Source organism: Leptonychotes weddellii, chromosome 15, assembly GCF_054177405.1.
Source record: "Leptonychotes weddellii isolate Sample4059 chromosome 15, ASM5417740v2, whole genome shotgun sequence".
Classification (NCBI taxonomy): Eukaryota; Metazoa; Chordata; class Mammalia; order Carnivora; family Phocidae; genus Leptonychotes; species Leptonychotes weddellii.
This window is the reverse complement of record NC_138383.1, coordinates 11,829,033-11,853,232: the sequence shown is the minus strand read 5'-3', so window position 1 is coordinate 11,853,232 and position 24,200 is coordinate 11,829,033. Positions and strand designations below refer to the sequence as shown.

The 24,200-nt window shown below is 50.7% G+C and overlaps 1 protein-coding gene and 1 non-coding gene across 3 annotated transcripts in view; both read right to left on the bottom strand.

The window, feature by feature from the left end:
* Positions 1–4,226: 4,226 nt before the first annotated feature.
* LOC115939587 (protein kinase C alpha type) overlaps positions 4,227–24,200 on the bottom strand; it is an 87,799-nt gene continuing 67,825 nt past the window's right edge. Inside the window, exons 11-13 of one of the 2 annotated variants that reach the window (XM_081804651.1) lie at positions 22,333–22,473; positions 15,045–15,092; positions 4,227–10,815 (exon numbers count right to left, since the gene is read on the bottom strand). In XM_081804651.1, coding sequence (XP_081660777.1) covers positions 10,651–10,815; positions 15,045–15,092; positions 22,333–22,473 — 354 coding nt within the window. In that variant the 3' untranslated portion in view covers positions 4,227–10,650. The remainder of the gene's footprint in view (positions 10,816–15,044; positions 15,093–22,332; positions 22,474–24,200) is intronic. The other variant, XM_081804652.1, reaches the window with a different exon arrangement.
* LOC115939589 (U6 spliceosomal RNA) lies at positions 15,559–15,666 on the bottom strand. Its single transcript, XR_004074368.1, has one exon. It is a non-coding gene; the product is annotated as a U6 spliceosomal RNA (small nuclear RNA).

The following is a 24,200-nucleotide window of genomic DNA, read 5'->3' as shown; positions in this document are numbered from 1 at the left end:
CAGCGCCACTGACATTTTGGGCTGATCTTTCTCTGTTGGGGGGGGGGTGCTGTCTCGTGCATCGCAGCATTCCCGGCCTTTGACCTTTACTTTCTAGATGCCAGTAGCACCTCCCTCCAGTTGTGACAACCAAAAATGACTTTGGATATTGCAAAACGGCCCCCTCGCCCTGGAGAACCATGTCTATCCAGTAGACCCGACAAGACTTGCTGATGGGTTGGAGATAAGTGGGCAGGTATAGACATGGGATGGTGAGGATTGTAGTGGATGGAGGACTGGTTTTGACCTCTCACTCTGGGCTACACACTATATTACTCCCTGGAAGGGCAAATGCAAGCATAACCCAGCATGACACCCGATTTCAAAAAGGAAACTGGTAAGGCTGGCAATCAAGTGTTCCCACAAGGAAGTGTAAAATGGCAGCATGGTAAGTACAGCAAAGAAGGGATGTAGATACTAAGCAGGTGTATGAGGGGTTGGGAGGAGGATGCGCCAGCCTGGGAGGAAAGAGAAGGCTTCTGCAAGAATGAATAATTCAGGGTAAGGTGGCATTAACTAGGCTTGGAGAAGGATGTTTCAGGCAGAGGGCACAGCAGGTGCAAAGGCCCTGTGGTTGGAAACATCATAGCACATTTGAGGAATTGAAGGAAGGCCAGAGAGTCAAGAGAATGTGGGGCCAGATGGGGGAAGATGATGTCAGGGGTGGGGAGTTTGCCCAGGGCTTCACAGCCATGTTAGGGGGCTTGGTCTTTCTCAAGGGCAATGGGATGTCCTTGGAGTGTTTGAAGAAAAGTTGTGGCAGCATAGGGCTTCACTCTGCCTGCAGGGAGGGGCCAGACAGGAGAGGCTGAGTGAGGCAGTGGACAGGAGGCTCCTGCCGGAGTCAGGGTGAGCCGTGGGCAGGGGCTTGGACCCAAGAGGGTGGGTGTAAGTGTGTGGTGCGTGGGGGAGGCGTAGGTGCAGAAGGATGGACCTGGCAGGTCTTGCTGAAGCTGGGATTCTACGGCTGAGGTGCCTATTCCAGGCCTGACCCCGCGTTCCCTACGTTCCCTACGTTCCCTACATCGTTCCTGCATCGTGTCCTAGCCACCGGCCTGCCCCTCAGAGAGCTCCCACTTAACACAACACTGAGAAAGCCCTCCCACACCCACACAGCGGGGCACTGCCCAGAATTTCAGGGCCGGGACAGATGGAGAGGAGTCTCTACCAGCCGGAGGGGCCCAGGCTTGAATTCCTCCACGTGTCAGACACGGACTCTTACTCCTTCAACAGACGCTCACGGCGCAGCAGCTTGGGGCCAGGCGCGGAGCTCAGGGCCACCGGGGCGCCGACTTGCGCTGTCCCCCCGAGCTCGGACTCCAGGGGCCTTGACTTCTCGCCCAGCAAAGCGACTCGGGGTCGGGGGGCAGGTGGCTGGGCCGCAGCCAGGGGGCACAGTTGTACCCGTGAGGGCCGCAGCTGAGCCCTGGCAGCCCCCAATCTCCCTCCTCCCCCGGTCCCCCTCCTCCGCGGCTCAGCTGCTCCTCTCCCCGAATACTCGGTTCCTATTTACAGAGCAGCCCCGCGAGAAGCTGGCTCCATACTTCTCTTCCCACGGGAATCCCCTCATCCGCTGACACACGGCCCCTTTCTCAAAAAGGACTAGAAGAGAGAACAGCCCCAAGGCCCTTCTGCCTTTTGACCACCCGGGCTGGGTCTCAGCAGATCCCAGGGCTGTGGTCTCCCTCGGAGCACTCACACTTCCTTCGTGGGGCGCTCTAACGCTTCACTCGGACTCACTCCTCTCCGGGGCCCTCTGGCGTAGGCGCTCTTCTCATTTCCTTATGCAGGTGGGGAAACGGAGGCACCGGGAGGCCCAGGTCACTCACCCTGCTCGCCCGGGGACGCCAGGCAGCGTGGCTGCAGACTTTGCCCTTAAGGGCCCCCTAGGTTGCCTCTCCAAAGCCAGATGCACGGGGGCGCAGGGTGCGGGGGGCAGGGGTGCAGGGCGGGTGAGAGGCCGGGGTGCGGGGCAGGCGGACGCAAATGGGGCCTGACTCGCAGGGACGGCCAGGATCGGGCACGAGCCCAGCCGGAGGCTCACCTGTGTCACAAGGGTCAGGGGCAGGGGCGGGGGGGGCGGGGGGAGAGGCAGGGGAGCAGCAACCCTCCGGGGCAGGTTATCCAGTCCTGCCGGGTCTGCCTGGTGTTCGCTTAGGCCGTCCCCTCGGCCTCCTCCTCGATCCCGCGGGGCCTCTGGGGTCGCCCCGCCGGGTACATCACGAGTGGCTGCTCGCACCCTGCAGGTCCCTGGCTGCTGCTGAGGATGCTGCTCGGTGCAGGGCGACCCAGCGGGCACCATTGCGCGTCGCGGTCAAGGCAAGGCAAGAAAACGCAGCGCGGAACCAGACGCGGGGAAGCTGAACCAGCCCCGGGGGGCAGGGGTGGGGAGAGTGGGGGCTGAGGGCTGCCCTTCTGCCTCCTGCCGTTCTAGGCAATGTGCGCCCGAGGCAGGAGCCGCAGAGATGTGTAAAAGTGACCAGCCCAGAGGGAAGTTCAAGGCCAGCCCAGGGGCCAGCCACCGAGGACCCCTCGTTCTTCCTCAGTAATTGTCCCACCAGTGCTCCCACTGGCAGCCGAAAGCCCCTTAACTTCTGGAGGTTCAGGTGAGAGCACGGCAGGCCGGGGACGGGACCTTAATCCAGTGGACACGAGTGCTCGGGACCCCACTCAGTGGGCTGGGAGCAAGGCCTTGAGGAAAGAGAACGCAGGACAGGCAAGTGTGGATACGCTGGGAGGGGACAGAGAGGCAGCCGTGGGACAAAGTCCTGAGCCTGCCGGGAGAGCAGCCCCCCAAAAGAAGGCGAGGAAGCAAGCAAAGGCGAACTTTGCCAAGGCTGACCCTCAGCATTTAGACTTAGGATTATTGTTACTGGCTTTTTCTCTTTTTTTTTTAAGATCTATTTATTTTTCAACTAACATCTTTTTTTGTTTTGTTTTTAAAATCAATTAATTAACATATAGTGTATTAGTGTCAGAGGTAGAATTCAGTGATTCATCAGTCTAACACCCAGTGCTCATCACATCACGTGCCCATCCACCAGTTACCCCATCCCCTCACCCTCCTCCCCTCCAGCAACCCTCAGTTTGTTTCTATGATTAAGAGTCTCTTATGGTTTGCCTCTCTGATTTCGTGTTATTTCTCCTTCCCTTCCCCTATGTTCATCTGTTTTGTTTCTTAAACTCCAGGAGTGAAATTGCATATTTGTCTCTCTCTGACTTATTTTGCTCAGCATAATACCCTCTGGTTTCATCCACGTTGTTGCAATTGGCAAGGTTTCATTCTTTTTGATGGCTGAGTAATACTCCAGTGTGTGTGTGTGTGTGTGTGTGTGTGTGTGTACACACACCCTCTTCTTTATCCATTTTTCTGTTGATGGTCATCTGGGTTCTTTCCATATTTTGGCTATTGTGGATATTTATTAATTTTAAAGGGGGAAGGGGAGAGAGAGAGCGAGCGAGCAGGGGGAGGGGCCGAGAGAGAGGGAGAGAATCTCAAGCAGACTCCCTGCTGAGCACAGAGCCTGATGCGGGGCTCGATCTCACCACTGGGAGATCATGACCTGAGCCGAAATCAAGAGTTTGATGCTTAACCAACTGAGCCACCCAGGCGTCCGAGCTTTTACTTTTTTTTGAGGCTAAGAGTGTTGAGTGTCAAGACTCTGGATGTTTTGGAATGTTCCCTACCTGTTTCACATTTAAAAATTACCCCCAATTTTTCACCTATGAATAAAATAAATCCAGGCTGAAGGCTGTTGATGCCAGGAGCGGCGGCGGCCCCGGAGCCGGGTGCACAGCGTGGCCAACAGGATGGACAGCGTCCTCATCAGTTGCTGTGTCCCCTACCGTTTGGGAGCGAAGAACGGAAGCTCCCGGCAGGCAGCCCCACCCCGGTGTCCCGCTCCCCTTCTCCAGCACATTCCTGGCACCTGTGCCCACCTCCCGGCCCCCAGCAGGCGCTCTGTCAAGGGCTGATACAGGAACGAGGGAGTGAGCTGAGGCTCCTTTATCCCGGTAATTGCTGGGATTTCAAATCAAAGCACAAAGCATTTTAAGAAAAACCAGCGTGAACTTAAACGGAGAGGCACGCGTGGACAGAAGATCCCGAGTGGAATGCTGGTGGCACAGCTGCTGAATAATTGCGATGCCACAAAGAGACGAAGCAAACGAGACCGAGGACACCGAGGGACGATCATTATGTTTATTCGTACACACTTGCTTCCAAACTACAATTAATGTATCTAACAAAGCATATCATGCAAACAAAGATCAGAGGTTATACAAATTGAGGAAAGCAGCGCAGTAATGTATACATCCATCTTGCCTGCTTTAAACCAAATGTTACTGGACAGTTGAATGGCCTCTACATTTTGTCAGAAGGTGATTATACAGAAGGAAAAGCCTCAACCTCCATCTCTTCATCTTCCTCCTCCGTACAGATTTGGGATCTTATACGATGTTTTCCAATGAATGATTTAAACATGACATGTCCTTCACACACACACACACACACACACACACTTTCTCTCTCTCTCTCTCTCTTTCATGGGGCAAAAGCAATGAATTCAAATGTCTCTGACCATCTAGAAAAGATATTCTGAAAGACCCTGATAGAAGGGATAGGAGGTGAATTTTCAGACCATTTAGACTCAAAAGAATAACTTCCTTCATGGATGATTTTGAATAGTCCACTGATCCCCTTAAGAATCCCATTCTTCCAGGAAGAATATCAACAAAAATCTATGAACAATCACAGGAATAAATACTCCTAAAGTTAAGCAGAGGAGACAAAGACACAGTTATTTAATCAGAAAATGCAAAGCCACCTTTTGTCTTATTTTAGAAAAAAAAAAAGGTTCTTATAGACTTGACAGTTTCTGAAAAGTAGGGTTCTGTCTACTCACATAAGAGAGAATTTGGAGACAGATGCCCTTGGGAGTGTTTGCTGCTGCCTCTTCTTTCTTGGGGATATTGAAGCATATCTGAATTGCCCAATGGACAAAATCCTTATATATAGGGCACCTCTGAATTTTCACTGAGTGTGAGCCTTGGGGGACCTGTGGGGACTGGAGACAGAGCTGAGGAAGTGCCATGCCTCCCAAGCCAAAAGGTGGTCACAGAACCTCACAGAGCAAGGAAAGGGATCCCAGGGACCCCAGGGGAATGCTATCCTAGGGCTGCATCTGGAAGGGGAAAATAAAGCTATCTTTCCTATGGTCCAAAAGCTTCCAGACCTTAGATGGTTGTCCCCAGTGTGCCTCAAAAACATGGACGGCATCAGTCTGCCAACACGTTCCACCTGAATTTCCAGCTGTTCTGATGTGGACTTCATATACCACTGGCATCAGGAAATCCTGCAGTGGGAGTGCAGGTCAGGGGCGCTCTAGCTGACCCCAGCTGAGTTCTCCTACAGGCTCCATGGGATTGGAATCTTATCAAATTGTCAGTAGATTTATTTTAAAAAGAGAATTGAGTTATTAAAGTTCTCTATAAAAAAGTACAAATAGCCCAGTATACTGTTGTTCTATTGGAATTAACTAATTTCTTCCTTAAGGTTTAAAAAAAGGTCTTTGGAACTTATGGGCCTTAGTGTAGGGTCATTGTAAGGCTGTTTGATGACTGAGTTTGACCTACACAATTATCAACTGACACCTGATCACGCAGATCAGAAGCACAGGGGCCCTAGTCATACATGATTTTAACCCTCCCAGAGTCCCTGACATTAGAAAATGAACAGGATTGTGGTTGACACCATTTCTAGATGCCTTCACTCACTATAACTCAGGTAACCTTCCCCAAGTTTCTGTATCTTCCGCAGCAGAAATATACAGCATTCCCTAGATTTTGTCTCATCGGCCCAAATGGGAAATGACAGACATGTTTACAGTCTGGTATATTCCATAAGATGTAACCCAAGCAACTCAAGGAAAAGGTTTTAAAAAACAGTTTCCCACTTGTCACTTCAGCGTGTGGTCAGTAAGAACCAGAGTGCCCTTTTCCTTCACTGGAACTAACTGTCTTGGCCTCGCTGCTCCTCTCTTAACGACCATCATCCTTTGGGTCCCCAGGTCAGCGTCTCCTTCCTGATGATGACTAGTGTGCTCAGTGGGGGACCAGGCACTCCTGCCCTTGCTGGGCTTAAAGAGGCAGGAAATGGTGTGATATGCACACACAAGAAATAGGTGACTTCGTAAGACCAGAGTGAGAAAGTGACTGTCAGTTGGTGTTGCCTTTCTGAGGCATTAAAAATATCAGACTCTCACTTTCTCTCCCTCTTCAGTCCTGAGAAAATGAATCCCTGCAAAAACCCAGATTTCTCCCACTAAGGGCAATCAGGTGGGGACTGGAGTGTTAGTTCCTTCCGCCACTTCTCCATCCGTCCCCGGCCGCCATCGTTCCCGGCAGGAAGCCACAGAGGAAGGCGGGTGGGAACCTACTGGCTTCCGGTGCACGCTGGATGGTTTGGCTCTGCCCAGAGAACCGTGAGCCACCTCAAGGCAGGCAGGGGCAGGGGGGCTTCCAGTGGCCGCTGAGGATGCGGTTGGCCTTCACGGGATGCTTTTTGAGGAGGACTAGACTGTGTTCCTGGCAACAAACTTGCTCTCAGGGACCAGCAGGAGGTGGATATCAAATGCACCAACAATCAACGATGCAAAACCACTGGAAAGGCAGTAGCTTCCTTCCCGAGGTGCCCTCTCCTTCCTTCCACACCCTCCTACCTTCTTCCTCCTGCAAGCATCCTTCCGGATACACTCAATCCCTGCTCTTCTTTAAACGCCTTATAGACCTCAGCCTCCACCGACCTCTCCCCTCTCTGAACACCGACGGGTAGCTCTCTTGGGTCTACACCCTCGTTCCAGCAAGTACGTCAGCTCGTCAGCTCACTCTGCTGAGGATTGCAGCTCAGAGAGGTGCTCCACAACCCTTGGCTGGTTGTCTCAACTGTGTTCTTTCATCACCTTTCAACCGACCATCTCAGGTCAAGTTTCCAAAGTGCCCTAAACGCTCTGATTTTCGGCCAACATTCCTCATAAGAAAGCCTGACACATCTCATAAGACAAAACAGACGGAGACTCTGCATTCACTGGCACCAGGTCGTGGGGATCAAAGAGAAGCAGGTGTGAAAAGCAACCACTGCCTTTTGAATTAGTTCCTGCCTTTAGTGAACTGCCCATTAACCTCTGAGGGCTATACCTGGCTGCGCACTCTAGATACTCCCATCGAAACTGAGCATCTAGCCTCTTTAGACAAGATGCCAAGAGAGGGGCTGCCAACCCATTGGCCTGCAGCCTCAGAGCCAAGTTCTGCTGCTGAGTAGCCCCCACCGTCCAAGAGAAAAGAATGCAAGCCAACATGAATGGCCCTTCAGAGTCTCGGGCCACAGAGTCTGGCAGAGAAGCAGACTGTGCTAGATGCTGCCTGGGCCCTGGACCTCCACAGGCCCCAGTGATATGGGCAGCACTTGGGGGCTGAACTTCAAGAGTTCAGGTGTTCTCCTCATTCCAGCTGACAGCTTCCCTGTGGTTTTCACACAATGCCCACGAAGTGGGACTGCACCAGAGAACTGTATAGATCGCTGCTTTTGTAAGCTGGCCTAACAGTTGGTCATGGTCACCTACACCGTTTATTCTTTCAGAAATAACCATCCTGGGCCGCTCAGACCTTTACAACATTAGCCTTTATCTGAATCTGGTACAAAGCCATGCACCAAACAGGGCACATCACAGTGATACTTCAGCAGGTCCTGAGGTTTACTGTCTTCCCCCCAAGTTTGGCCTCAAGCCTTCTGTCCCTCAGGCTGAGCGCAGGGCCCCACAGCCAAGAGATTTTCTTTTAAAACTCTGCCACACATTCTGAAAGAACACAAGCCAGCTGAGATGCTGAATATGTTTCCTGGAGAATTATGAATAATTTGGAAATGTGTTGGCTGGGTGAGGGAAAGCCTGAGACTGTGGCTGGCTCAGAAACAAGCAGGTGGCATGGGGCTTGGGAACCAACGGTCCGGAACCCCCCATGTGTTCTTTTCTGAGGCTTTCCTCACTGCCTGGGGCTTGCTGCGGGCTGGGGTGGGGGGGGGGTGTTTCCGTCCTGCTGCTGCTCCATCCAGGGGCAGGGTGACCGTCTGTTTTGTTTCTTAGGCTAATTCCATAAACTGGTCCCTTTTCTACTGACCAGCAGGACTGTGGCCCTGGGTGTGCTGGGGCCCTTTCTGGGTTCTGACATCTACAGCCCATAAAAGAATGCAGAGGAAGTTGCTCTTTTTGGGGCTGACCCACTGCCTACCCCATCTCTTCCCCTAATCAAGGGTTCCCAGGGCGGACCAGGCCTCTCAAACTCAAAGACCCTTCTGTGGTTGTGTGTTACATGAATTTCAGGCAAATAGCCAGAAAATAAAAATGAGGAGGCGCGTAGCTGGGAGACGCATTTGGGGCACAAGGGGAAATAGAGCGGCCCCATAAGACCTGATAACTGCTTCCATGTTGGGTGTTTTTTCTATCGTCGGAGGCTGGCTTCATCGAGGAACTTGCGTCAGCACGGTGTCTCACCATGGAGGCGCTCCTCACAAGACTGGAAAGGCTGGTTCTAGCAACAGGTGGAAGAAGAGCTGCAGCTTCTAAAGAGTCTGTGGATAGTGCCAGGGGATGGCTGTGCCCAGGGGGGCTGCTGGACTGGACGGTTGTCTCACAAAGTCTGTATGTGCTGGAGCAAAGGGCGAGTCGTTCCGGGGGCAGCAAGGTGGACAGTGTGCTTCTGGTGTGTTCGCACACACATAGCAGGAAGGGCGTCTTCCTGTCCCTCCCACCCCGAGTCACTAACAGTAACAAGGCTGAAAAGGAAAAACCGAAGTCCAGCCCAGGGGCTGTGACAACATCACACCTACACAAACATACTAGGTAGACTGGAGTCAAACACTTCCTGCTGTCCCCAAGAGGAAGAGTGGCACAGGAGTGGAAAATGGCGCTGAGGAGCTAGGAGAGAGTGAGTGTCATCTCGGAAATAATCCCCGAAAACAAAAACTTTTGTTTGCAGGTAGAATCAAATATTTATATATATATTTATATATATATAAGCCTAACTGATCATGTAAAATAGCCATTCATTTCAAAATTAGATCTACGATAAAAAAATTAATATATCCGATACAGTGCCAATGTGCAGGGGGGTGGGGGTGAGGGGAGAGGAAGCACGCAGCAAGGAATTAAGCGAAAGCTTAATCATAAAAGCAGATTAGAAACAAGAGCCTTCACAAATATAGCACAATTGTGTCTTATAAAATTATTATAATACTCTCTTTATACTTGATACGATTATATCAATAATATAGATTCACTTGTTATTAAGGTTTATTATAAACATGCAAAATTCATTGCATGATGCATTTGCAAAACATATTAAAATCCTTCTAGCAATAAAACATCTTTGAGCTGATGTGCATCCAGGTTTTCCTGATTCTACAGCTTCAGGTGTGTCATTCAACATGAACTGGAAATGGGGACCCAAACTGTATTGGTTTTCATCTCAGCAGATGTCAAGGGCTGGACATGGGAGGAAAATCGATCAATGGAGACTTATGCTATAGTTAACACTCTGTTAAGTTACTGTACACCGTACTCTCATGAACAACACCGCAGCCTAGTAAATAAATAAGTACAAAAGGGGATGGGGCGTACACTTCAGCTTCTGAGGAAGTAGGTAGCAAAATATTGGTTGGAGGGTGGGGGTTGGCTAACAACACTCGTGAGTAGTGGCATGATTGCTGATGGCACCCTGGATCACAGAATAATCTCCCAGAGATTAAAATGAACATACATACACACTGGTTTATCCTTGATCTGAAATGATTTCACATGCTCATTTAGCAAAGTCCTTAGAAGATTTGGCCTCTTAAAAAGAAATGCAAGTATTAAGATAATTATCAACCAAATAGGGGAGTTGACAGGTTCACCCAACGTTCATCTGAGGTTCACTCTCTTTTTGAAGACCAGTAATCACTGGACCATGACTGGGTTAAGACTGTCAACGTCTGGTAACAGTGAGCTTGCAAATGACTCACTGGTGGGGACATGATTCATCTCGGCCTCTTGAATTCTAGGGACTGTTTCCACTGAGGCAGAGAACAGAAGCAGCGGGTATTTCAAAGCCTCCCCCACCCCCCACCTGGCTCACATACTGGGCTCCCCGTTCTTTTGTTCCAAAGATGTCTCACGGGGAGAGTCACTGGCCCCGGGTCAGGTTCATTTTAACATCTCTGGTTGGGGGATCCCAATGGTGGAAATTGACAGAGGGATAAGGAAAATATATCAAATCGTACCAAAAAAGGGGGAGAGTTTGTTTGCTTTCTAGGAAGGGTTAACCTACAGGCAGATATGACTTCTACATAATTAAACTGGACACTGTACATTATACCATCTTCCACTAAGATAATGTTCTTGGTTGTAAGAGAGAGACCCTAAACAGTTACTCACATTTGGACTAATAACCCTAAAATTTTCAGGCCCCCCGATCTGGAACAAGAGAAAAGGCCATGGCCTTAAAATTTTAGGGTTAAGGATCACTTCCCACTGTTGAGGGGCTGGGGGCTGGGGAGGCGTTGGTTCTCAGTGGTGACTTTCATACTGCGCTCTGCAAGATGGGGTGCACAAATTGGGGGTTGACATACGAGAACCCCTCGAAATCAGACTGGTCTATGTTAGCAATGACCAGCTGATCAGGTGGTGTTAAGACAGGCTGCCCTCGCGTGAAGAACTTGTCAAAGTTTTCTGCACCTTTGCCACACTGCGGAGAAGAGAGAAAAAGAAGGAAAGGTTAGTAATCATTGCAAAGCACAGGGGGCAGCTCTCTGAGAGGGCTCTGCAGGGAAGAGCGTGGCCTGGGGAAATTGGGACTGGTCGAGGCAGGAAGAATTCTGGAGAATCTGCACACCTACTGGATTCCAAAGCCAGCCACAGCAAACAATAACGCAGTCACTCGGTTGTAAACCCTCAATTGCCCTTGGAACCGAACCCCTCCGTGGAGAGGCACTGCTGATAGTAAAGGCAGCAGCAAGGACACAGCCTGTTTTATGTCACTTCCACTTCACAGAGCAAGCGGGCTACGGGCATGATGCCACACTCACGGGGCCACCAGTCACCGTCCACGTTGAAAGGCCAGGATGTTGGGTGCGAATGCAGACAGCGACCTCTGAACCGAGAGGTTGAGATTTCTGTCCCACATGTGGTTCTTTGCAACCATAATTGTAATAAAGTAAAAGCTGCGTTATTCTTGCAACCGGAAAGTTCTAAAAACCTCAGTCTCTGATCTTCCTTTGGGTACCAATATTGAAGTAGGGGTGGTGGTAAGGTTGGGACATTCACCCTGGGGCCCGGCTGGGCTTCAGCATATCTAGATCTATCTGGTCACTGGCAGGTCGATACGGAGTTCCCTCGCAGGTGGTCTCAGGCTGGAGGGGTTTTGCTTGGGTGCCCCAAGCAAGGGAGAGCAGTCTCCAATCTGTCTTAGATATTCCTCTCCTCTGGGTCCACTGGGGCACTCAACACAGACAGGGCTGCAGGCAGAGCTGCCCTGTTAGAGGCTCTGAGAAACAGGGCAGCAGCATGCACAGCACTGCTTGGGAGCCTGGCCCCAAATCGGGGGGAAGGGGTGTCCTCACTTTCTCAGCCGCTCAGGAGGGTTGTGGCATGTTGAAGTCCCCAGGTGATACAAATCACATGGTATTCTACATGTTGCAAATGATCACCCTTCTACCTGCTGGTATCATAGGGTGACCTGAACCAATGCCGAGTTAGCACAACTTTACACTACCCAGGCATCCCTGGATCTTTAACAGAGGATATCTCTAGGTACACTGTAAAGGGGGGGGCGAGGGGGTCCATCCCACTCCCTCGAGTGTAAAGGGGGCAGAAGACCCATGCCCCCTCCCTGGGCTGCTATGAGGGTTAAGGGTGCAGTGTTTCGCATAGACCCCAGCATGCAGTGAGAGCACAAGGATTGCTGTTATTTTTGTAAGGCCAGTTTAGTCTCACAGACCGTATTCCCACTTCCTCTTTTACATCTTTCCCATCTTCTAGAAGGTTTCCTTGAGAATCTAGCTTCACTAGGCTTTTCCCACCCTACTCCTAAGGCACGTGGTGAGTTCAAAAGTAAGGTCTTTCATAAATGACAGCTTCCCTTTCTGGGGGTGCCTTCATTTTCATGAGCGACCACCCACTCCTAATCGGGGAGAGTCCATACCAGGGGATTGTATGGGGCCCTGACAGCCTCTCTATGGAGGCCATCCTATTGGCCCTGCTCGTCATGCGGGCCCTGCCTCCCGCAAGTGAGATGGTGCAGTTGTATTTGAGGAGGATGTCCTTTGGGAACTTGGTTGATCAATGCCCAGGGCCTGGAAGATTTCAAGTGCACTTCAAGTGCACTGTAGGTGCTCCCAGAGGGTGGGATATTTGCTCCCTTAGAAAGAGATCATTTGCATTTCTTTTGCTATTCACTAAACATGCAAAGATGAGCAAGAAGGAACTTCTGGGAAAAGTAAAAGGCGAAGTCTCTAAAAGGAAGAGGAAGATGAGCCAAGGCAAAATGTGTCTCCAACCATCTAATCCTAGATTTGTTGAACTGTTCTGGCACAGGTCTGACCTTTTCTTTGGGTACCATCTTTAGGGCATTCACAGATCATCTTCTAATGGGAAGTTCCAAAAGCCATGGCTTAACTGCCAAATGAATCAACAAAAAACTAGAAGAAGAGTCCCCAAGATCTAAAAAGGGGACCACATACACATCAGCACCGAGAAGCCTGGGGATGGGGCTGGATGCTCAAGGACATGAAATTCTAAAACTGCTGTCCTGGGGAGGGTTACTCTTAAAGGCTGCCACAGCTTGTGAAGCTAAATGTGGTAACACACGGGGCAGAAACCCTCGCTGCTTCAGGCCTTGTGCTGTGCGGGCTGCCGGCCCAGACTAAGGGGGCTCGCAGAGACCAGGCCAGTCCAAGCCGATCACACCGCACGGGAGGAGGACTGCTGGTCTCAGAACTGCTCACTACCAGAAGCCTCTTCCTTTTCCTTCCCACTCTAACTTGCTCTGGAATGTTCCCTGATCCTAAGGAGAGAGAAATCACATTCCAGCAAAGGAAAGCCTTTCTTTCAACCGATTCACTGAAGTGAAGGGACAAGATAAAGCTTTCAACAAGCTGTTATATTTTAAACATAGAAAAGATTCTTCCTGCTGTCTGTGGGCCAACCTTACTCATAATAATCGTCTTGTGGGCGGTGGGACTCGGGCGCCATCTTGGATGTGAGAGGGAGCAAGAAGAGACACAGAGACTGAAGGGTTCAGGGGGCACCGGGTGGTACGTGTGAGTGAGTGAGCGAGCGATGGTGGGGGTGAAGAATGAGGCTGGCCAGACTCCAGACATCCTCTCAACCTACCTCCGGGATGATTCAAGAAGGCTATTACCATGGTCACCAGGAGGGCAGCCTCCACCGCAGTGTGGGACAACAGGCAGGCTTGGGTTGGCCATGGCCTCAGAGCTCTAGGCCACCTGCAGCTGCAGGCAGCATTTGCTACTTGAGAGCAAAACCCCTTGGCGGGGCATACACTTTCTTCACATCCAAAGGCCACCCACACCTGTCACCAAGGGAGGCTTTTGCCATCTGGGATGCAAAGCACCACATAACTGGTGTGGGACAAAGATGGAAGAGAGGAGGGCAGCAGGGGGCAGCCCAAACCTGGCTGGGCCAGTGTGTAAGCCCAGAAAAGTTCCTCTGGTACTCCCTGAGAGCAGACACCCGAGGGAAAATGGGAGGTACAGTGGGGTGAACGACCCATCAGAGGTCAAAAGTCCAGGGTACAGCCTTTGGAAACTCACCGCACCTCTTTGTAAAGATAAAATGGGGATGTGAACGTCCAACTTCCAAGGCTACTGTGGGGATCAAAGGACTGAGAATGTGTGCAATCCCTTCTAAACGATCAGGCATGATACGACCTAAGGCATAACGCATACCCAGCATGTAAAAGGCATGGGATTAACATGTGAGGGATGAATGAACACTATTAATAATCTACCTGCCTTACTTAGCTCTGGATTCGGGACATACGTCCTTTGTTGTTTTGACATTCCTACCCATTTGGTAAACTCATCAATTAATAAAATGAACCTAGGAGAAATCAGGCATGGTAAAGATGGGACAAAACATAGGAAGATGCAGACTCCAGGTGGACTTTGGGATCACAGCACTCCCCATCCAGGGCCCTGGGCAGTACACGGTCCACTGGCCACCCTGCACACCCTGTCTAAGGGCTGTGGGGGAGAGACAGCCTGCCCCGCGCAAGTCGGCTTCTCACGGTTCTTACCTGGGAGAGGCCACCGAGAATGCACAATACATGTGTTGGTCTCAATCCTGTCCTTTACCTTGGTGTCTCAGTCATGTAGAATATAACCCCATGGTCACTGGTATGGGAATTAGGGTGAGTATGAGTAGCTCGAAAACATTGCCATTACAAAGCAAAACCAAACCAAACCCAGAGGAGCAGGCAGAGCGTGGAACCAAGTGAGAGTAAAGGCATGTTGCAAGATGAAGGAGAAAGGAAACTTATAGAGGTGGGAAATGTCTCTGGCTATTGCCAGATGTAGCAGGACCTGCTTCATCTCAGGGGACCCCGTATTTCAGTCCCACTGTGTGGTGGTCCTAGTGCAGTGTTAGTAGGAACCCTGCTGACATCTGTGCACGGCTTTCTGACTCGCGGTTGTGCGCTGACTTCATTTAGCTCAATAACCAGCAGCAGAAATGAACGGGAATATTCTGCCTTGAGCCTCTTGGGAGGTCATGTCCACACCATGGGACCATCCAGTGAGGGGCCTAAGGCCCCAGGCAGCAGCCCTTTCTAAGATCAGCATGCTTAGGGAATGGTCTTCCGTGCATGACCCAACACAAGCAGGAGCACACGCTTAGGGTTACAAAATGGGGTTAGTTTGCCCACTTAGTCACTCAAGGATCTGGAAATGTGCTCACCGAAGGCCTGGATGCCCACTGCAGCCAGTGCATTTTGGTACAGAAAGTCTGGAGAATAAGAACGGACAGAGGAGAGTATTTGGAAAAGAGTCAGTGCCGGTCCTGGGAACTTTAGAATCAAAATGGCCCATGTAAAGGATGCCACAGACCCACATGGTCTCACGTGGAAACGTCTCCCAGATATATTGCCGGGTGAAAGGTGCAAGGTGAACTATGGAACACATGCTACAACCTCGCTGTGGGTCTGATCACACACGCTCACAGCTTTCCAGAAGCTTACAGAAGAGAGAGCAAATAGCGGGACCAGTGGTTGGGGCGGGGGAGATAACATCTTGTCATTTTGTATCCATCTTTACTTGCTTACCTATCTCACCACACAGAGCTAGTATTTTAATAATGACTTTTTAAAAAGGGATTAGGACCTCCTTCACCTCCTGCCAACACTACCTGTGGTGAGAGACTGGAGACAGGTTTTCGTTTCTCAAACAAAATTAAACACTGTTCACTGATCTCTTGCCTCAGAGCACATCTCGGGAATCTGCGTGTCATCCTTGCGCAGGGGCCATGCTAAATCTTCTCCGGATCATTCCAATTTTAGTATATGTGTTGCCGAAGCGAGCACTAGGGGACACCTCCGAAAGGGCCAGTGCTGGTCCAGAGCGAGCTGGTTCTATTGATGGGTTTGTTGACAGACTCAGGCTACAAGCCACACATTAACCAAGTGGATTCTTGTAGGTGTCAGAGCCACGTGTCTAGGAGGGAACGGTCCTGGCTCATCCCGGGCTGTATTCTATGTAATAGAAACATGCACTCCATTTGGTCTGTCTTTATACCGATGGCCAGCTTTGGAGGATTCAAGGCTCCTTTTCCAAAACAAGTTGGTGTAATGACCATCGGTGTTGGAGACCTTCACTTCAGACAGCGGGAGCCTGTCAGTTCACACGCCGTGAGGCACATGGGCTGTGCATGTACCTCGTCCCTCACCACTGAAGCTCCCTGAGGCTTGCAACAGAGCTACTTATTTATCTTGATTATTATTTTAAATGTCTCATATCTTCCCATTTCTCTTTCAAGCAGAAGAGCATTCGGGGCACCTGGGTGGCTCAGTTGGTGAAGCATCTGCCTTTGGCTCAGGTCATGATCCCAGGGTTCTGGGATCGAGTCCCACATCGGGCTCCCTGCTCAGTGGGGAGTCTGCTTCTCCCTCTCCCACTCCCCTTGCTTGTGCGCTCTCTCTCTCTCAAATAAATAAATAAATACTTTTTTTTTTTTAATTTTTTTTAAAAAAGACCATTTGGGAGAGTAGTTGTCAAAGAATAGGCAGACTTCTTGCCTCTCATCAACCAAGTAGAAGCTGGCTTATGCTGGTTTAAATGCACAGATCACACCCGAGTACACCATGAGGTGGCAGACTCCAGTCTCCAAAGGTTGGTTAGTGTTCACATGTTGGTGGAGCGCCCTGAGTCTTGAGAATCTCTCACTTTTGTCAGTTCCTGGCACCACTGAACGGCCAAGAGAATGAACCTACCTGCTACCCAAGAGGACGATTACCTGCAGCCCAAGGCTGCCTACGGCACTGAACACTCAGACCAGCGCTCCAGGACCCTCCTCCTTCTACCTGGATGGCCGCCGCTCTGTAGAATGACCTTTTCAGAGTGATTCTTAAGAAGAGCAGTACCATGAGATGTCCTTGGTTTGAGGCAAGACACACGGAACAGGTAGGTGTAAAGAGGCATCACCTTTGCAACTTACATTCAATTGGTTCGAAAACAACAACAACAACGAAACCCCACCTGTGTGTGTGTCTGCACACAGGCACACAACGATGTAGAGAAAAACTGATAAAGCAAATGTGCTAAAATGTTAACATTTAGGGAATCTGGGTAAAGCGAATGTAGCAATTCTTTATGTTATTTTTGCAACTCTTCTGCAACACTGAAATTAGATGTTATTTCAAAATTAAATTTTTTCAAAAATTAAAAAGGCACACTGCACTGACTTTGATAATTACACCAGCATCAAACTTTCTAGACAAGCTAATGACACTGCGAAATGCCTTTTGCTTTACTGCACTCCGCAGACCCTGTGTTTTTTATAAATCGGAAGTCTGTGGCAATCTGGGATCAAGCAAGTCCAATGGCACTATTTTTTCCAACTGCATTTGTTCACTTCCTGTCTCTAGGCCACGTTTTGGTAATTCTCACAATATTTCAAACATCTTCATTATTATATTTGTTAGGGTGATCTGTGATCAATAGAACTCACTAAAAGCTCAGATGATGGTTAGCATTTTTTAGCAACAAAGTATTTTTAAATGAAGGTAAATGCCTTTTTTTTTGTTGTTTTTTTTTTTTTAAGATACAATGCTAGTGCACACTTAGTAGACTACAGGATAGTGTAAACATAACTTTTAGATGCATCGGGACACCCCCAAATTCATTGCCTCGCTTTACTGCGGCATGCACTTCGTCGTGGCCGTCTGGAACCAAACCCGCAGCCTCCCTGAGATACACCTGTAAAGAATTTCGGGGTGACTGGGAAAATGAACTTGACCATGCAATCTCACCACCGTGGCACTTGTACCCACTGTTCCTGTTCTCTCTGGCTCTTGCCGCAAGGATGACAATGTCCTGATAAAAGTCATTTCTTCCCCCCTCTCTTTTTGATAAAATGAGGACAGTAATTTCCCCAGAAAGGCTCCCTGTGACAGATAAGCCTATTTCCAGAGTGCTCTGCTCATTTATCAACTCAGGAATATATTTCGCGGTGTTAACTTTATAGATTAATCTCTCTCTCTCTAATAACCACTTAAGTATCGTGAAGGTTTTTGGCTTGCCTGTGAACCAGTTATTCTGCTCTTTGGTGCCAATGGATAGAATTCAAAAAAGGAAAAAAACCAATTAACTTTCCACTTCTGATGTTTGTATAAACTGTTATTTATTATGGGCAGGATGAATGGGAACTTGAAGGCTGTTCTCAGGCATTTTATTCACATGAATAATAAATCAGGGTAAAAGCCTACAAAATTCAAAGCGACACTGGATCAGAGTCTTAGGCTCATGTGTGCCTCGAAGGGCATACTCAGCCTTTGATTTTTCAGGCAAAGCAGAAAGAATGAGCTCTCCTTCCCTCCCTGGGTTCTCAAGATGCAGGGTCAAGTGGGCTTGGCTGTGCCATCTTTTTCCACGGAAACCTCCTATGTACCTGATGCTGAGGGAGGCAGCTTGGCCCCTTGCATTCCTCCCTCAGCAACTGAACATCAACCTTTTTAGGAGTGACATCTTCCTTAACCTTAAAAATAATAATAAAAAAAAGGTACTTTATGACATGGAATCTTCTGAACATTAATAAGCCTCTTTGAAGACTCAGGCTTGTTGTTCAGAACATTAGCCAAATGCTGAGCTGAGGGTCCTTGGTCTGTGGAACAGAGGCTCTTCCACTGTTGTGTTTTCTTTGAGAGAAAAAGGAAACCAGCTCGCAGTGTGCTTTTTTTTCCATAAAGAAGGAGAGAGAGTTATGAGAGAGAGAGAGAGCTCCTCTCCAGGAGACCATAACACAGCTGTTTTTGTTTTTGTTTTGTTTTACATAACCAACCAGTACATAACTGATTGCCCCATCTTCTAGAAAACCATCCTCCCCTTCACAATTGCACATGGCAGCCTTTTGGGGACATGGCTCTGCCAGGACTGGACTCCCCCACCACGGGCTGCCTGGGGGCTGGTTCTTGCTTCCTGCAGGCTCTTCTTGGGGCTGCCACTTGTGTCTGGGATGTGCACCTCTGAGCCTCCAGACTCGCCACCGTCAGGGGAGACGGCCACAGTCCCACACACCTGACGCTGGCCACTTTCCTCTCTCCACTTTCCGTTGTGAGTGACTCCAAACCGAATCCAGGCCGCGGTTGCACTGCAGGGCCTGACCTCACCATCACTGTGAGGTGGAAAATTCTGTGCGGAGCCTCCTGATGGATTTGTGCATCACGAAATGTCTTTGGCAGTGGAATTTCACATTTTCTGTGGCCCTCTGGTCTAGCTTCAGTGATGTCACTTGGGAGGCAGGAAAATTAAAAAAAAAAAAAAGAAAAAGAAAAAGAAAAAAAGACAGGACACAATGGGAACCCTGGTTCCTCTGGATAAGCTCTGGGACTTACCTCTACTCTCTCAAGGAAGCTCGTGATTTTGGAGTCCGCTTTCATTGGAGCTCCAAAAGCAAATTAAAAAATAAAGGCAAGAGGAGACTCCAGAGCTGACGAGCACAAACGTGATCTCTAGAAGCACCCTGCAGATAGCTGGGGGTGCTTAAAGCCTTCCTGCTGGCATTTGCAAGGACCAAAGGCTTGATTTCCTGGGCGCTGGGAGGAAATGGTCCTCTCAGCCGCTGAATCTCAGGGAAATGGACTCATGGCACCTGCTGAAAAAGCCTCGAGCAAACTTCTCCAAGGCAGACCAGCTTCGCCAGCCAGGGCTCTGGGCTCCGCTCAGAGGGGAGGTGCTCCCCGGGAGGGGTCTGGAGCCCACGGGGGTCCAAGCCTCTGGCGGCAGGTGACGGCGAGGACATATTGCTCCGTCTCCCCTTTGAAACGACAGAACTGCCCATGGAACAATACTCAGCTCTGGGTTTTATCTGTCCACTCTTTTGGCTTTTTAATTAGCCCTGGCTCAGAGCGCTACATTTTTCACTGAGGAAGCGGGGAAACATCACAGAACCCCTGGAATGGCGGCTGCACTGATAACTGGCGTATCGCGTGCGGCCTCGGTCACGGCCGGACCGAGACTGCTTTGCGCTGTTGGAAACGTGCTCTCCCGCTGCCCGGACTGTCCCTGGCGTGGGGTGGCTCCGCTCCAGCGTGGCACCTCGGGGACAGAATGATGTCCAGGAGGCGGTGGAGATGCCCCCTTCAGCTGGGATTAGGGGCCAAACTCTGCTGCTCTGCAGGCGGCGTGGCGGAGGCACTGGGGGACACCGAGCTCTCCCGGGGGGCCAGAACTTTCCGGTCGACCTCTCTGCCCTTGACGCTCTTCGGCCCTGGGACAGAAAGTCTGCCGCTCACTCCTGCGGCTGCTCGCCCCTGACCCCGGCACCGCGTTGCATCCCCTGCTGTCCCCTCCGCTGCCCATGGGTGCGTTTTCCAGCTTCTCCCAGCGGGACACGGGCTCCGGCCTGGGAAGGCTCCCTGTGAGCAGGGGACATCCCCCCTTTCCCTCTGGCCACAGCTCTTGCCAAGCAGGACCTTTGCACGCAAGCTTCGGCGGTCCGGCCGTGCTCCGCGGTTCTGGCTTCTGTGTTGGAGTTCAGCGGCTGCTGTGAGGCAGACGCCCTCTCTTCTTTCGTTTCATTCTAGTTCTTGCTCAGCTAAAAACACAAACAGCAGGACTCCAGGAATAAATAAACACGCACGCGCCGCTGCTCATGGCTCAACTGCCCGCCGCGGTTAGGACTCGGCTTCCGGTGATTTCCACGGCCCCCGGGGAACAGCGCAGTCAGATTCCGGGCTCCTGCACCCGAGTCACCCTCTCGTTCCACTACATCTGAATTTAGGGCCGCGGTGTCCACAGAAGGCGGGTGAGCATGCAAACAATCTCTTCGGAAGATGAGATGGGGACACATAGAAGGAGAGGTGTCCTGTGGTTGACTTTGTTCCATCTCGTCCCTTTCTGGAAAGTGACTGACAAGTACCTGTATTTTGCTTCACACCTAAAGCAGGGTCAGCGCATTATCACTGCTGGTCCTCTACAGAAACTGAGCTGTAAGAGGCTACTGTGTGCCTTTCATATTTTAAGAAGGCTAAATAGGACGGGGAAGAAGAAAATCCCTCATAGAATGTTCTGAGACTGTCTGCAGTATTATCACTGCCTTCACGCCCCCAGCCCTCCTCCAAACCAGGCTTTGTACACTGACGGGAAGGATCCTGTGAAAACCCCCTGAGTCGGGGACCGGCTGAGGGAAGGTGGGGTGCAGACATACAAGGGTCCTGCTGCACATGATGATTCAGGAGGGAGTCAACTGGCCTGATTCATTTTAGTTTTTTTTTTCAGTTGGTGCTAAGAATACCTTGGAAGAGTAGAAGTGGTCTCCCCACCAGCAGTTTTATTCTTTCAGTAGAGGACACATAAGCATATTTGCATATCTGATGGGAGGTTACTGCTCTAAGAGCAAAGCTTGTGCCGACCGGCCAGGCACTCCCGGCCGCCCCAGGAGGGTCCCTTTTGCCTGCTCATAAGCACCTGCTGGGGGAGACAGGTGTGGGTGCTTCTCAGACAGACCGTGGGCCAGAACTGCTCTCGCTGTGGCCTCGGGGGCGGGGGCAGCATGGGCACCACCCAGAGAGGGCGGCCGAGCTGGAAGGCACGGTCCACTGGCCCCCAGAGATGGGATCCGGGGGAAAGCGGACTCTCCGGGAAGCACCGTGAAGTGGCAGGTGGCGTGAGTGAGGAGCCCGATGTCTTAAAGACTCTCAGTTTACCTCTAGAGATAGAAACGTTAAGAAAGGCCAATGCTGGTTGCCACCAACAGTCAGAAGCCGGGCAGACGGCAGTCACTGAGATGGAGCGATGGGTGTCATGGGGTAAGGACACAGATCCCAGGGCCAGAACACCACCTACCAGCTGCGTGTCTTCAGGCAAGATACTCAGCCTCTCTGTGCCTTAGTTGACCCACTGAGCAGCGTTGTTGAGAGGGTTAAATGAGCCAATTTGTAAAGAACAGGGCCTGGTGCATAGTGTTTGTGAAATTAACGGAAAAAATGCGGGTCACATGGGAGGAGTCTCAACAAAGGGGGCGAAGCCAGAACAGGCGTGGGGGGGGCCCGACCCGCACTCCTGGCAGCAGGGGCCGTGGCCAATGTGGGAAGCGCAGCCAGGGCCTGCAGAAGAGCCAGCTGAGACCGAGTTAGGCTTCAGGAGCAAAGCAAACCCAGGAGAGCCGGACACCGACGAGACGTCCCGTCGACCCAGAGCAGGGATCACAGTCCCGCCAGGCCCGTGAGTCCACGAAGCCCGATCCCCACAGCCGACGCACCCTGGCACTCTCTCAGTTCTGGGGGGCACTCTGCAGCCCCCTGGCTGGTGGGCACAGGCCCCCCATCCCTGGCTGGTCTGTGCTGACTCTGAAAGTCAGCAGGAATTCCGGGGGCTCAGACCACAGACTGAAGGTGAGGCTGGTGCCTGGCCATGTTCTTCCACCCTGCAGATGCTGGGAGTCACCGGCCTCCTCTCTCTAGAGTAAGGGGGAGCAGGACCCCTCTGGGATTCAGGAACATGGGGCTCAGGAGCAGGCCACGTCCCCTACTCACCACTTTGGGCTTGAAGGGCGGCTGGATCTCCCTGTTCTCCAGCTTCTCCCAGTCGATCCTTCGGAAGAAGGCATGTTCCCGCACGTCTCTCTCCCCCTCCGGCCCGCAACCCAGCCGCTTGCCTGGGTGTTTGGTCATCAGCTAGAGAGCAGCAGAAAGAGGGTACAATGTGTGATGTGGGGACCAGAGGTCACGACATGGTATCGTGTAACTGAAATGTGCTGAGAGAGTAGAACATCAGTGTTCTCCCCCCAAAAGACAAAAGGTAACTGTGTGAGGTGCCAGACGTGTCTACTCGATTGTGGGACTCTTCCACAATGTAATTCGTGTCCAACCATCACGTGGCACATTTTAAACACATTGCAATTTCATTTGTCAATTATACCTCAATAAAGAGGAAAAAAGACCCTCCCTCCCCCGCCCCACACACTAAAAGTAGGAGAAAAAGAGAATGCTGGGTGGTAGTTCCGCACCTTTGCTACTTCTGCTAGGAGCCCTGACTGCACGGATGCCCCCCTGGGGAGCACCCCGAGAAATCAGTGGCTTGCACAGAGTGACCCCAACTCACAAATACAGTGCTGACAGTATGGGTCTTTTTTTTTTTTTTTAAGATTTTATTTATTTATTTGACAGAGACAGAGACAGCGAGAGCAGGAACACAAGCAGGGGGAGTGGGAGAGGGAGAAGCAGACTCCCCGCTAAGCCGGGAGCTCAATGTGGGACTCGATCCCAGGACCCTGGGATCATGACCTGAGCCGAAGGCAGTCGCTTAACCAACTGAGCCACCCAGGCGCCCAGTATGGGTCTTTCTGTAGCGGTTTTTATGATAAAGGACACAGGCAAGCAATCTGGCCCCAGAGCCAAACCTAAGAATTTAACCAGCAGTCTTCCTACACTGTGTTAGAGCAGCCACTCTGTAGGTCTACAAAAAATATGTATGTGAAAAGGTAGGCAATCACTAAAACTTGTGTGTGTATCTCCTGTGATGCTAATCACAAACATCATATGCCTATTTATTGCCCGGACCAAAATGTATTAATCAAAAGACATATGGGTTAGAAAAATAAATGTCGTGACCAGCAGGTGACTAGTTAATTCCCATGTGTCTACTGCGGGAGACAGAGGCGAACACAGGAGGGCCCCGCTCTCCCTATTTATGTATGTAAACAGTGCGTTGCCCTTGGAAGACACCTGATAAGCACATCCCACATAATCAAACTCGCCAGAAAATGTTAGGAGTGTCTTACACTCCATCCCACTGGGTCTGACGATAATTTTGCGGCCTAAAGCTTCACGATTAAAAACTAACCAGGTCAGGACCCAGTCATTTTTATTCCTTGGTATCTCCTCCATAGAAATGAGCTCATATGTTTCCCAAAACACAAAACCTGGAAGTTTCAGGGCAGTTCTATTTGGAACAGCCCCAAACCAAAGCGGAAACAACCCAAAGGCCCACCAGCAGTAGCATGAATAAATAAACTCTGGTGTGATCACACGGTGGAATGCTACGTGGGCGGATGGAAGACGGAAGTGCACATGCATGCGCACGCGCACACACACACACACACACACACACACAGATATGGAGAAATGCCGCGATCACCATGTTGGGTGAAAGAAGCCAGGCCCGGGGAGCATCCGCCACAAGACTGTATTTGTGCCAAGTTCAAAACAGACCAGGCCAATCCCTGCAGTTACGAGCAGGGACGCTGCTTATCCTAAGGGGTGGGGAGTCGCTGTGGGACAGGAAGGGAGGGGGCATCTAGGGTGTCGGAAACCTTCCCTTTCATGACCTGCGTGCATTTGTTCTGTGAAAATTCACTGATCTACAACACTGACGACTCGTGCCCATTTCCGCATGCACATTC